Here is a 13210-nt window from a genome sequence, read left to right on the forward strand (position 1 = left end):
GGTGATGGCCATGGCACTTGGGGCCATGGTTTGGTGGCCATGGTGGGGTTGGTTGGACTTGGTTGGACTGGATGATCTTGGAGGGCTCTTCCAACCCAAACAAGTCCCAGAGCAAGGGATTCATGGCCACCTTCACAGGAGCCCAGCCTTGCTCCTGATTCTCCTGGTTTCTTGCAATGATGCTGAGCTTGGAGACTCTTCCCAGTCCTTGGGCTCTCCAGGGCAGCCCTGGGCCCATGCATAGCTCTTGAGCTCTTATAGAACCACTAAGGCTGGAAAAGACCTCTCAGATCATCAGCTCCAACCTTCTACCCAGCCCCTCCATGGCCACCAGGCCATAGAATCATCAAGGTTGGAAGAGACCTCTTGCATCATCAGCTCCAGTCCTCCCCCCAACACCTCCATGGCCACTGGACCAAGTCCCATCTTCCTTTCTTACCTGCCCCTGAGCACATCCCAAACCACCCTGTGTGGCACCAGAAGCTGGAGGCTCTGGTGGCCTCCTCTTCAGCCTGCAGGTTCCTCCAGACAGTTTCTTGCTCTTGGAGGAGTGAAGCTTGGCCAGGTGCTCCCAGCTGAGTCCAAGGAGCCTGAGCTGGCCTCCAGCTCTTGCAGTGGGGGACGAGCTGGGGCTGGGTTTGGTGGTTGTGTGTATGGCATGCAAGAGGTCTACCAGCCAGAGAGCAGCCTCCAGGGACAGACACCCAGAGCCTGGTGGCTTTTGACAGCTGCCTGCTGTCTTCTTGACCAGTTTGGGTTCCTGAACCGGTGGAGGCCACATCTGCTCAAGCTGCAGCCTCCCTTGCAACATCCCTGCATCCTCTTGCCCTCACAGGCAGAGGGCTGGAGGTCACAGCTTGCCCCCAGAGCAGGTGTGGCTGGCACTGCCCACCCCTTGCAGGAGGACATTTGCCTCCTGGGCTTGGTCAGGGCTTTTTTGGTGTTTCCTTGGGGTCCCACTTCTGTGAGTGACAGCTCTGGACTCAAGGGTGCCAGAGTTGGGCATCCAGGCCGCAAGCCTTGGGATTGCTTCCAAACTGGCATTTTAAAGACTGCTTTTGTCTTTTCTCCTTCTTTCTGTGGAGCTGGGACCTGCCAGGTGCTCTTGACCTTGGGGTTTGGTTGGTTGGTTTCTTTGGGTCTTTCTTTGGGCGTTCTTTGGATGGTTTAGATGTCCTTTGGCTGCCTGGGGCTCAGCTGCTTGCTTGCTTGGTGGCTTGGTTGATGGCTTTTTTGATTGGTGGCTTGGTTGATTGCTTGGTTAGTTGGTGGCTTGCTTGGTGGCTTGGTTGCTTGCTTGCTTGCTTGGTTGGTCAGTTGCTTGCTTGCTTGCTTGCTTGGTGGCTTGCTTGGTGGCTTGCTTGCTTGCTTGCTTGGTCAGTTGCTTGCTTGCTTGCTTGCTTGGTGGCTTGGTTGGTTGGTTGCTTGCTTGCTTGCTTGGTGTCTTGCTTGCTTGCTTGCTTGCTTGCTCTGGGTGGTGTTGGGGGTTGGACTGTAATGCTGAAGGCTGCCTGGAGCCTCTCCCAGGGAGCTGATTTCTGCTGGGGGGATGTGGTCCTCCCCACGCTTTCCCCTGCTGTTCTTCAGGTCACTCTGACCCCCCTGTCACCATCTTGCTCATGACCTCCCTGCTCCAGTGCCTTGGGCACCACGTGGGGCTAAACCCAGGGGGCTGGGGATGCCTCCTCCCTGGATGCATTCAAGGCCAGGATGGATGAGGTCTGGTGGGAGGTGTCCCTGCCCATGGCAGGAGGGCTGGCACTGGATGATCTTCAAGGTCCCTTCCATCCCAACCCATTCCATGACTCTGTGGTCTCCAAGGCACTCTGGGAGCAGGGAAGCCACCCCAGCCACTTGTCTCTCCATGCCCTCAGCAGCAGTGTCTGCTCTGTTCTCTCAGCCCCCAGATGCAGAATTCCAGAGGCAATCCCAGGCCTGGATGTGGAATTTAGGGATGGAGAGTTGTTCTCTGTGAGGAGTTCCTGCCCTGCTCAGAGGCAATCCCAGGCCTGGCTGTGGATTCTTGGGATGAGGAGCTGTTGTCTGGGAGCAGCTCCAGCCCTGCTGCAGGCCAGCAGAAGGCAGCCAAGCCTGGGGTGGGACACAGCAGCTCTGGGAGCAGCTCCCAGCCAGATTGCTCAACTCTCAGACAGGAAATGTGCAAAGAAAGGGGGAAAGGGGAGCAAAAACCCTGCCCAGAGCAGCTCAGAGGTGGAATGGGAAGCAGGGAGGTTTGCTTTTCCCTGCCCACAGGCAGGCTGGTGGGGGCAGAGCCCTGGGGGTTGCTCTCCCAGGAAGCAGCTCAAGGGTGGGTGGCAGGCAGGCAGCAGCTGGGGTGTGAGGCACAGGTCAGGAATAACAAATAGCTGCAGCCCTCTTTGCTCCTGCAGAACAGCTGGAGCACAGCTGGAGCAGGGCAGGCTGGCAGCTGGGGGAAGCTTCAGCAGCCCTGGTGTGGCTCCTGAAGGAGTTCAGTGCAGGGCACCCAGTCCCAGCCATGCTCCTCCTGAGGCACTTCTGCTCTGGGGGCTGCCAGGCTGGCTGGTGGCACAGGGAGCTCTGGTTGGTGGAGGCCAGGGAATGGCTTGGGATGGAAGGGAGCTCAGAGCTCCTCTCCTCCAAGCTCCCCTCCATGTCCAGGGACAGCTCCCAGCCAGGCTCAGCTGCTCAGGGCCTCATCCAGCCTGGCCTGCAGCACCCCCAGGCAGGAGGCAGCCACAGCCTCCCTGGGCAGCCTGGGCCAGAGCCTCAGCAGCCTGGCACTGGAGAACTTCTTCCTCAGCTGCAGCCTGAGCCTGCTCTGCCTCAGCTCCAAACCCTTGCCCCTGGGCCTGGCTCCAGCCCCCCTCAGCCCAAGTCCCTCTGCAGCCTTCCTGCAGGATGCCTTCAGGTGCTGGCAGCAGCTCTGAGGTGCCCCTGGAGCAGGCTCTGGAGCATCCTCTGCAGGCTGCACAGCCCCAGCTCCCTCAGCCTGTGCTCCCAGCAGAGCTGCTCCAGCCCTGGCAGCAGCCTTGTGGCCTGCTCTGGGCTCTCTGCAGCAGCTCTGTGTCCTGCTGCTGCTGGGGACAGCAGAGCTGGAGGCAGGCTTGGAGGTGAGGCCTGAGCAGAGCAGAGCCCAGGGGCAGGATTGGAGGTGAGGTCTGAGCAAAGCAGAGCCCAGGGGCAGGGTTGGAGGTGAGATCTGAGCAGAGCAGAGCCCAGGGGCAGGGTTGGAGGTGAGGCCTGAGCAGAGCAGAGCCCAGGGGCAGGATTGGAGGTGAGGTCTGCACAGAGCAGAGCCCAGGGGCAGGGTTGGAGGTGAGGTCTGAGCAGAGCAGAGCCCAGGGGCAGGGTTGGAGGTGAGGTCTGAGCAGAGCCCAGGGGCAGGGTTGGAGGTGAGGTCTGAGCAGAGCAGAGCCCAGGGGCAGGGTTGGAGGTGAGGTCTGAGCAGAGCAGAGCCCAGGGGCAGGCTTGGAGGTGAGGTCTGAGCAGAGCAGAGCCCAGGGGCAGGATGCCCTCTCCTGCCCTCTGCCCACCCTCCCCTGGCAGCAGCCCAGCCGTGGCTGCCTGTGGGGTTTGGGTTCCTGGTGGCACAGCAGGCAGGGGACAGGTTTCCACCAGGCAGGGGAGGATCAGCCCTGGGGGCAGCACGGCCATAGGAAGGCTGTGTGGGGACCTTTGGTTGCTCTTCTTGACCTCTCGTCCCCTCTGCCTGCTCCTGGCTGGGCTGCCTTGGGGCTCCCCATGCTGCTGGGCTTCACCTGCAGGCCTGCTTGCCCCCTTGCTGGGGACCCTCTCCCTGTGGCCAGCTCAGGCTGCAGGAAATGAGGTGCAGGGTGGAGATAAAGCCAGGCTAGGAAACTCCTCTGGCAGCCCCAGCCCCTGCCCGCCCCGCCGCTTCCTCCGGCAGGAAGAGTGCCATTAATTAGCAGCCTTTAATTGGGCAGGTGGGCTCCTGGCAGCCAAGGGGGCCCGGTTTGGTGCCCCTGCTGCTCTGTCACATGTCTGGGGGCGGGGGGCTCGGGAGAGGGGCTGGGGCTTGACCAGTAGGCTGTTAGGAGTCCTGGGGTCAGGAGGAGTTGGCTGGGGAGTTGTTGGTATTGGTAATTAGAGCATCCCAGCACTGCCAGGGCTGGCAGGGACCCCAAGGACCACCCAGGCCCAGCCCCCTGCCATGGGCAGGGACACCTCACACCACAGCAGGTTGCTCACAGCCACCTCCAGCCTGGCTGCAAACACCTCCAGGCAGGAGGCTTCCACCACCTCCCTGGGCAGCCTGTGCCAGGCTCTCACCACCCTCATGGGCAACAACTTCTTCCTCACAGCCAATCTCAATCTCCCCACTTCTAGTGCTGCTCCATCCCCCCCAGTCATATCCCTCCCCAACACCCTCCAAAGTCCCTCCCCAGCTTGCTTGGAGCCCGCTGCAGATCCTGCAAAGCCCCCAGAAGGTCTCCCTGGAGCCTTCTCCTCTCCAGCCTGCACAACCCCAACTCCCTCAGTCTGTCCTCACAGCAGAGCAGCTCCAGCCCTCTGCTCCTCCTCCTGGCCCTAGCAGCTGGTTGTGGGGCTGGCAGCTGGTTATGGGGCTGGCAGCTGGTTATGGGGGTGGCACTAGCAGTTGGTTATGGGGCTGGCAGCTGGTTATGGGGTTGGCACTAGCAGTTGGTTATGGGGCTGGCAGCTGGTTATGGGGTTGGCACTAGCAGTTGGTTATGGGGCTGGCAGCTGGTTATGGGGCTGGCAGCTGGTTGTGGACTTGCAGTCATGAGTTATGGGGCTGGCATTATCAAGTAGTCCTGGGTTCATTAATTGCTTCCATGTCCCTGGCCAAAGCCAAGCCCAGAGCCTCTCTCTGCTCTTGCTCCCTGAACCCAGAGCCTGAGGTCCTGGCCAGCTGTGCCCTCCCCTCCTGCCCTGCAGCTTGGGCACCCCAGCAGCGCCACCCTGCGTCCTCTGCCCCCCTCCCCTCCTCTGTCCCTGTGCGGGGGGGGGGGGCGCTGAGCTGCTCTGGCTGTGGGTTCCTAACAGGGTTTGCTTTCCCTTGCAGCCCATCCCTGCCTGCCCTGGACTGGCAGCTGCCCTCCCACTCCGGCCCCTACGAGCTGCGCATCGAGGTGCAGCCCAAGTCCCACCACAGAGCTCACTACGAGACAGAAGGCAGCAGAGGGGCGGTGAAGGCATCAGCTGGGGGCCACCCCATCGTGCAGGTACCGAGCACAGAGCCCCTGGGCGGCACCCTGCCTCCCCAGGCCCCCAGAGGCATGGGGGAGCTGCCCCTGCCCTCAAAGGCAGGGACCAGGGCGGTGGAGCTGCTAGAGCAGGACCAGCAGGGTGATCGGAGGGAGGAGAGCCTCCCCTGTGGGGACAGGCTGGCAGAGTGGGGGCTGCTCAGCCTGCAGAAGGCTCTGGAGCAGCCTGCCAGTAGCTGGAGGGCTCCAGGAGGGCTGGGGAGGGACTGTGGGCAAGGGCTGGGAGTGCCAGGCCCAGGGACAATGGCTTGGAGCTGGCAGAGGGGAGACTGAGAGTGGAGAGGAGGAAGAAATCCTTGAGAGTGAGGGTGGGGAGAGCCTGGCACAGGCTGCCCAGGGAGGCTGTGGGTGTGCCCTGCCTGGAGATGTTCAGGACCAGGCTGGATGAGGCCTGGAGCATCCTGGGCTGGTGGGAGGGGTCCCTGCCCAGGGCAGGGGGCTGGAGCTGGCTGAGCTTTGAGGACCCTTCCAACACAACCCACTCTGTGAGTGTGTGAATCATCAGCTGGGGATGAGCCTCAGACCAGGGAACTGTGCCAGGGGAGGCTTAGGCTGGGGATGAGGAAAGATTCCTTGGCTGCAGGAGTGGTCAGGGACTGGCACAGGCTGCCCAGGGAGGAGGTGGTGGAGTCCCCATGCTTGGGGGTGTGCAATGGTGATGGCCTTGGCACCTGGGGCAAGGGTCTGGTGTGTGCTGGTGCTGTGCTGGTGCTGGGCTGGATGAGCTTGGAGGTGATGGATTTGGCTCTGGGGGCCAGGCTCTGGTGTCTGTGCTGGTGCTGGGCTGGTGCTGGCCTGGATGGCCTCAGAGAGCTTTTCCAGCCCAAACCAACCTCTGAGTTGTCTGAAGCAAGCTGCAGGGACTCTGAGCTGGAGGACCCCCAGGGCCAGGTGGCTGCAGGCAGGGTGAATCCAACACAGTCCAAAGGGATTCCCTGCAGGAGGCCTTGCAGCCACCCCCCTCCCGGAGCCATCTCCCATTGCTTCCCTCCAGGAGTGGTGCTGGAGAGCTGCATTCCAGCAGCCCTGGCTGGGGGCAGCAGGCTGGCAGCTGGGGGCTTGGGCTGGCTGGGGAGGGCTGGCAGCAGCTGGTGGTGGATGCAGGCTCCGAGGTGCTCCGGTGGGGAAAGCATCTCTGCAGGCAGGTGGAATGCTTCCAGGCAGGGAGTGGTGCATCTGGCAGATAAAGCAGCCACGGGCTGGGGAATGTTTGGTGTAGGGCTGAGGAGCTGCTGCCAGGGGAGCCTGGGAGGGGATCCAGCCCTGGGGTGCAGGCAGCAGCCTGGTGAGCAGCGGCAGGACTCGTGGCAGCAGCCAGGGCCTGACCCAGCGGGTGCCAGGAGAGCTCTTCAGGGCCACTGCTGGCATCAGGCAGGGAGCTTGGGCAGGGAAAGGCCTCTGAAGGGTTTTGCTCCTCTGTGCAGCTGAGCAGAGCCAGGCAGGAGCTGAGTTCCTCCTGCAGGGATGTGATCAGAGGATCTGAGAGTGCCCTGGGGGGAAGGGAGCCTCAGGGTCACAGAGCCACGGAATGGGCTGGCTTGGAAGGGACCTGGAGGCTCATCCAGTTCCAACCCCTGCCCTGGACACCCACCCCTGCCAGGGGGTTGGAACAAGATCATCTTCAGCCTCCCCCCAGCCCAGGCTGCTCCAGGCCTCATCCAGCCTGGCCCTGAGCACCTCCAGGGATGGAGACCCACAGCCCCCCTGGGCAGCCTGTGCCAGGCTCTCCTCAGCCCCCCTGGGCAGCCTGTGCCAGGCTCTCCCCAGCCTTAGCCCCCCTGGGCAGCCTGTGCCAGGCTCTCCCCAGCCTCAGCCCCCTGGGCAGCCTGTGCCAGGCTCTCCCCAGCCTTAGCCCCCTGGGCAGCCTGTGCCAGGCTCTCCCCAGCCTTAGCCCCCCTGGGCAGCCTGTGCCAGGCTCTCCCCAGCCTTAGCCCCCCTGGGCAGCCTGTGCCAGGCTCTCCTCAGCCCCCTGGGCAGCCTGTGCCAGGCTCTCCCCTCCCTCACTGCCAACAGCTCCTTCCTCCTCTCCACTCTCCATCTGCCCTCCCCCAGCTCCAGGCCATTGTCCGTGGGCCTGGCACTCCCAGCCCTGCCCCACAGTCCCTGCCCAGCTCTCCTGCAGCCTCTTCTGCTCTGAGGTCTCCCTAGAGCCCTCCAGCCATGCCCCCATGTGCCATGTCCCCACCAGCCAGGCACTTGGGGGCCAGGTTTCAAAGCCTTTGAGGCACACCTGGGGACTTTTGAGCCCTCTCCTGGCCTGCTTGGGTCCAGCCCTTCCCTCCAGCAGCTGCTGCCTCTGTGTTCTGCTCCACATCACTGCCAGAGTGGCCAGGGACTGCCCAGGGAGGTGGTGGGGTCACCATTCCTGCTGTGGCCATGGCTCTTGGGCCAGGGTTGGGTTGGGGTTGGACTGGGTGAGCTCAGAGGGCTTCTCCAACCCAACCAGCTCCATGATTCCAAACTGCTGTAGCCTGGGGGGTCAGCAGCCAGCCCAGCAAGCTGCAGGAGCAGCTGGGGCTCAGTGTGTGAACATCTCCCAGCTTGGCAGAACCACCTCTGCACATGGCCTCACAGGGAGCCAGGCCAGGAGGGGCAGGGCTGGGCAGACACACGGGAGGCAAGGTGGGAGGGAGGGAGAGAGGAGAGCTGAGGGGGAAGGAGGTGCTCAGGAAGGAGCTGGGGGTTGAGGAGGCTGAGAGGAAGACCCTGGCAGGCAGAGCAGAGCACTTGGCTGCTGCTGAAGTGCGCAGCCTGGGACTCCTCAGCTGCCTGGCACAGGCTGCCCAGGGCAGTGGTGCTGAGGGCTGTGGTTCAGGGGGGAGCTGGCAGCGCTGGGGGACACTCAGTGCTCTCAGAGGTCCTTTCCAGCAGTGACTGTGGCTGCAGGGAGCTGCCCCCAGCTACTGCTGTGCCCCTCGGGGGCCCTGGCTGCAGCTCATGGCCCTCTGCCACCTGAGCAGGAGCAGTGGATGGGAAGCACTCTGCTGGCTGCTGCCCCTCCCCTGAGTGTCTGCTGCTGCCCAGGCACTGCCCCCTGGGGGCAGCGTCCCTCCCCTCCCCCAGGTGGGAGCAGGACCCTCTCCTCGGGGGGCACATGGAGAGGTTACCCAGGGTGCAGCTGGCAGCACAGCCCCCAGCAGAGGCAGGGAGGCTCTGGTGGCTCCTGACAGGCAGCTGAGCTCACTGCCTGCAGCTGTGCCGCTGGAGCTCCCCTGGCAGCAGCAGCCAGGAGCAGGACGCTGGGGCAGGGCTTTGCAGGCTGCTCCTTGCTGCTGGGGGGTCCCAGCCCCTGGCACCGAGCCCCCTGCAAGCCTGCTGGCAGATGGGGTCTGGGGCAAGGGGGCAGCTTCTCCTTCTGGCTGCTGCAGGTGAAGCTGGTTCCACAGGGCAGCCCCAGGGGGAGCAGCCCCAGGGGGAGCAGCCCCAGGGAGAGCAGCCCCAGGGAGAGCAGCCCCAGAGGGAGCAGCCCCAGGGAGAGCAGCCCCAGAGGGAGCAGCCCCAGGGAGAGCAGCCCCAGGGAGAGCAGCCCCAGAGGGAGCAGCCCCAGGGAGAGCAGCCCCAGGGAGAGCAGCCCCAGAGGGAGCAGCCCCAGGGAGAGCAGCCCCAGGGAGAGCAGCCCCAGAGGGAGCAGCCCCAGGGAGAGCAGCCCCAGGGAGAGCAGCCCCAGGGGGACTTTCGCCCCCCCAGGCTCAGCCCTGCAGGCCCTGAGCCCAAGCCCAGAGGCCACGGTGGGAGGCTGAGGGCAGGGCTCTGCCCCAGGCTGTGCTCTCAGCTGACTGCCCTGCACCAGTGGAAAGTGTGGGCTCAGGTTACTCAGAGGCTGGCTGCTGCCTCCAGGATGAGCAGGGCTGGAGCAATTCTTTCCTTGGGAAGAGCAGCTCCAGATCCTTCCTCCCCTCCTTCCCTTCTCCCCTCCCTCCCTGCTGGCTCTCCAGCAGCTGCAGTTGGCCTGCAGGTAGTAAATCTGCAGCAGCTTTGTCATCCCCTTGGGGAGCAGCTGGGGCTCAGGTTTCAGTGCCCCATAAAGCAGAACAGCTCCTGGCTCTGCTCTGTGCCAGGGTTAGGCTCCTTGGGGGGCTTGGGCTCTGCTTGCCCTGGCCCCTGAGCAAGGCTGCAGGAGCAGAGAGTCAGGGAAGGGGCTGGGAGGCGTCAGAGCCATGGAATGGGTTGGGAGAGGCCTCAGAGGTCACAGATCCATAGAATGGTTTGGGTTGGAGGAGACCTTGAAACCCCAAGCCCCTGCCATGGGCAGGGACCCCCCCCCAGCAGCCCAGGCTGCTCCAGAGCTCAGCCAGCCTGGCCTGGAGCACCTCCCTGCAGCCTGCTGCAGTGCTCAGGCTCCCAGCCAGCTGCTGCTTCCCTTCTGGGGCTGTCCAGGGCAGTGCTGCTCCCTGGATCCTGCCTTCCCCCTCCCTTGGTCCCTCTCAGGTCCCTTGGCATGCCCAAGCCTCCCTCAGGCTGCCAAGGTCCTGCCTTTGCCCTCCTCTCTCTTTGGGCACACTGCAGCTTCCATGGTGTGCCCAGGTGGGCAAGGGGGGCACCAGCAGCCTGGCCTGGAGCAGCAGGGGCAGGGCAGGGATGGTGCCCCTGGGCTGGGCACTGCTGAGCCCACAGCCTGAGTGCTGGGTTCAGCTTTGTGCCCTCACTGCCAGAAGGGCTTTGAGAGGATGGAGCAGGGGCAGGGAGGGGCAGCAGAGCTGGGGAAGAGTCTGGGGAGCAGGGCTGGGGGGGGAGCAGCTGAGGGGGCTGGGGGAGACCTCCCTGCTCTCTGCAGCTCCCTGAGAGGAGGCTGCAGCCAGGGGGGGCTGGGCTCTGCTCCCCAGCCTGAGGTGACAGAAGGAGAGGAAATGTCCTCAAGCTGCACCAGGGGAGGTTCAGGCTGGAGAGGAGGAGAAGCTTCTGTGCTGCAGGAGGGGTCAGGGGCTGGCACAGGCTGCCCGGGGGGGCCATGCCTGGGGGTGCTCAAGGCAGCTGTGGCCATGGCATTGGGGGGCAGGGCTTGGTGCCCATGGTGGTGCTGGGCTGGGGCTTGGCCTTGGCATCATGGAATCACAGAGTGGGTTGGGTTGGAAGGGACCTTCAAGACCCTCCAGCTCCAGCCCCCTGCTGTGGGCAGGGAGACCTCCCCCCAGCCCACCCCCAGCCTGGCCTTGAACAGCTCATCCACAGCCCTCCTGGGCAGCCTGTGCCAGTGCCTCCCCCCCTGCTGCCTGTGCTCTCAGAGGACCTTTCCCCCCAGGCAGCTCCAGCACCTTGTGAGTGCAGGGGGCTCTGAGGGGCTCTGGCCCCCAGCAGCCTGCTGCTGCAGCTGAGGGCAGGAGGCTGCGGTGGGCACTGCCCTGGCAGAGGTCTCCCCCAGCAGCCCTGCTGCATGGCTCCTTGGCCAGGGCTGCTGGGTGCTGGAGCCGCCTTGGCTGTGTCCCAGCTGGGCTGCAGGGGCAGCTCTGTGCTCCGGGGCTGGCTGCCTCAGTTCCCCTCTCATTAGGGCGGCCTGGGGAGCTGTGGAGGGAAGATCTGAGGCAGCTCAGGCAGGTCACACCTTCAGCCTGCCTCTGAGGGCAGCCAGCCTGGCTAGACCCTGCTGTCTGGAGCCACCTGGCCCCTGGTGTCCCTGGGGCCAGCAGGGGCCCTGGCAGCCCTGCCCAGGTGCCCAGGAGCAGGGCTGGCTTCAGGTAGCCAAAGGAGGCTTGGCTGTGACTCACACCAGGGGCTGGGCTGCCAGGACCTTGAAGATCAATGCAGCTCCAAGCCCCAGCCAGGGGCAGGGACACCTCCCACAGCCCAGGCTGCTCCCCAGCTGCCTTTGAAGCCTTCACAGCCTCCTGGCCCTGCCCTGGGAGGGGTCCGGGCCGCAGCCTGGGCTGGCTGGCAGCAGCGGGATGGAGATGGGGCCTTGGGCTGGGTGTGAAGGCACAGGGGGGGTCAGCAGGGGCTGGCTGGGTGTGCAAAGGCTCAGCAGGGGCTGGCTGGGTGTGAAGGCACAGGGGGGGTCAGCAGGGGCTGGCTGGGTGTGCAAAGGGTCAGCAAGGGCTGGCTGGGTGTGCAAAGGCTCAGCAGGGGCTGGCTGGGTGTGAAGGCACAGGGGGGGTCAGCAGGGGCTGGCTGGGTGTGCAAAGGGTCAGCAGGGGCTGGCTGGGTGTGAAGGCACAGGGGGGGTCAGCAGGGCTCAGGTTTCTCCTGGCAGGAGCCCCCCTGCCAGTGCAGCAGCCCTGTGCCAGTGCAGCAGCAGCCCTGTGCCAGTGCAGCAGTAGCCCTGTGCCAGTGCAGGAGCCCTGTGCCAGTGCAGCACCAGCCCTGTGCCAGTGCAGCAGCCCTGTGCCAGTGCAGCAGGAGCCCTGTGCCAGTGCAGGAGCCCTGTGCCAGTGCAGCAGGAGCCCTGTGCCAGTGCAGCAGTAGCCCTGTGCCAGTGCAGGAGCCCTGTGCCAGTGCAGGAGCAGCCCTGTGCCAGTGCAGGAGCCCTGTGCCAGTGCAGCAGCAGCCCTGTGCCAGTGCAGGAGTCCTGTGCCAGTGCAGCAGCAGCCCTGTGCCAGTGCAACAGGGGCAGGGTCTGATGCCCAGGGTGGTGTGGGGCTGGTGTTGGGCTGGAGGGGCTCAGAGGGCATAGCCATGGTACCTGGGGCCATGGCACCTGTGGCAGGGTCTGGTGCCCATGGTGGTGTGGGGCTGGTGTTGGGGTGGAGGGGCTCAGTGGGCATGGCCATGGCACCTGGGGCCATGGCAGCGGGGGCAGGGTCTTGTGCCTATGGTGGTGTGGGGCTGGTAGTTGCCCCCCATGGCCCTGGAGGTCTTTCCCAGCCCAGGCAGCTGCCCCATGGGGTCCTGTCCACAGCAGGCCCCGAGGCTCTGGGGCAGGCTCTGGGGCAGGGCAGCAGCCAAGCCCAGCTGGGCAGCCCCAGGCTGGCACAGCAGAGCCCAGCTGAAGGCCACCAGCTGCGGCCCCCCCGGCCGTGCCCAGCGTAGCCTGTGGGCACCTTGGCACAGGAGCTGCCCTGGGCTGCCAGGCTGGGCTTGGGTTACCCCTGCCTCTATTTTTAAGCCTGCAGCAGCCTGGTGACCTGAGCCCTGCTGCCTTCCCTGTGCCCTCTCCCTGAATAAAGCTCTGCCCATGACGTGGCACAGAGGTGGCATCAGCTGCTGCGTCACACAGCCCGTGCCCTGCAAGCCTGCCTGCTGCTGGGGCACAGCCAGCCCTGGGCACAGCCACCCCAGGGGCACCTCCTGCAGGGCCTGAGGGCAGCCTGGGCCCCGTCCAGGTCACCCTCCCAGCCCCCAGGGCAGCGGTGCCCAGACAGGGGGGCATGGAGGCCAGGGGAGGCTGGGTGGGGGGCTGTGGGTACCATGGCACCATAGAGCTGCTGAGAGGTTGGAAGAGAACTCTGAGGTCATCAGGGTCCTGCTGCTGCCCTGCAGCTCACAACTGCACCCCAGGATTCTTGCAGCCCTGCAGAGGAGGGCAGGGAAGGGAGGAGCTGGGCAGGAGCCAGCAAAGGGCACTGACAGCCCAGAAGGCCAAGGGCAGCCCAAGGGGGCCTCTGGGGGTCCCTTCCAGCCCTGGAGGAATTCAAGCTCAGCCTGGAGGTGTCCCTGGGCAGCCTGCTCCAGCTGGAGCTGTCCCTGCTGCCTGCAGAGGGGTTGGACAGGATGCCCTTGGAGGGTCCCTGCCAACACCATCTGGGTCCCAAGGGGTGGCCTGGGGAGCTCGGGGCTTGGGGGAGCTGTGCCCTCCCCACTGGCACCCTCCAGCAGTTTGTCTCCCTCAGGCCTGGGCTGCAGGGGAGGTGACCTTGGTGCTCCTGGGAGGTTGATTTTGGTGCTCCTGGGGAGGCTGACTTTGGTGCTCCTGGGGAGGTTGATTTTGGTGCTCCTGGGGAGGTGATTTTGGTGCTCCTGGGGAGGTGATTTTGGTGCTCCTGTGGAGGTTGACTTTGGTGCTCCTGGGGAGGTGACTTTGGGCATCCTGAGGGTCTTTGCCACCCGGA

At 64.6% G+C, this 13210-nt stretch overlaps 1 protein-coding gene across 5 annotated transcripts in view; it reads left to right on the forward strand.

Annotated features, from left to right (window-relative positions):
- Nucleotides 1-13210, forward strand: part of NFATC1 (nuclear factor of activated T cells 1) — a 65623-nt gene that overhangs the window by 14978 nt on the left and 37435 nt on the right. For all 5 annotated transcript variants that reach the window (XM_068167706.1, XM_068167708.1, XM_068167710.1 and 2 more), the window contains exon 3: nt 5030-5189. In XM_068167706.1, the coding sequence (XP_068023807.1) occupies nt 5030-5189 (160 nt within the window). The remainder of the gene's footprint in view (nt 1-5029; nt 5190-13210) is intronic.

This window comes from Melanerpes formicivorus, unplaced genomic scaffold, assembly GCF_026170545.1.
Source record: "Melanerpes formicivorus ecotype bairdi unplaced genomic scaffold, bMelFor1.0.p_v2 SCAF_122, whole genome shotgun sequence".
NCBI classification, from domain to species: Eukaryota; Metazoa; Chordata; class Aves; order Piciformes; family Picidae; genus Melanerpes; species Melanerpes formicivorus.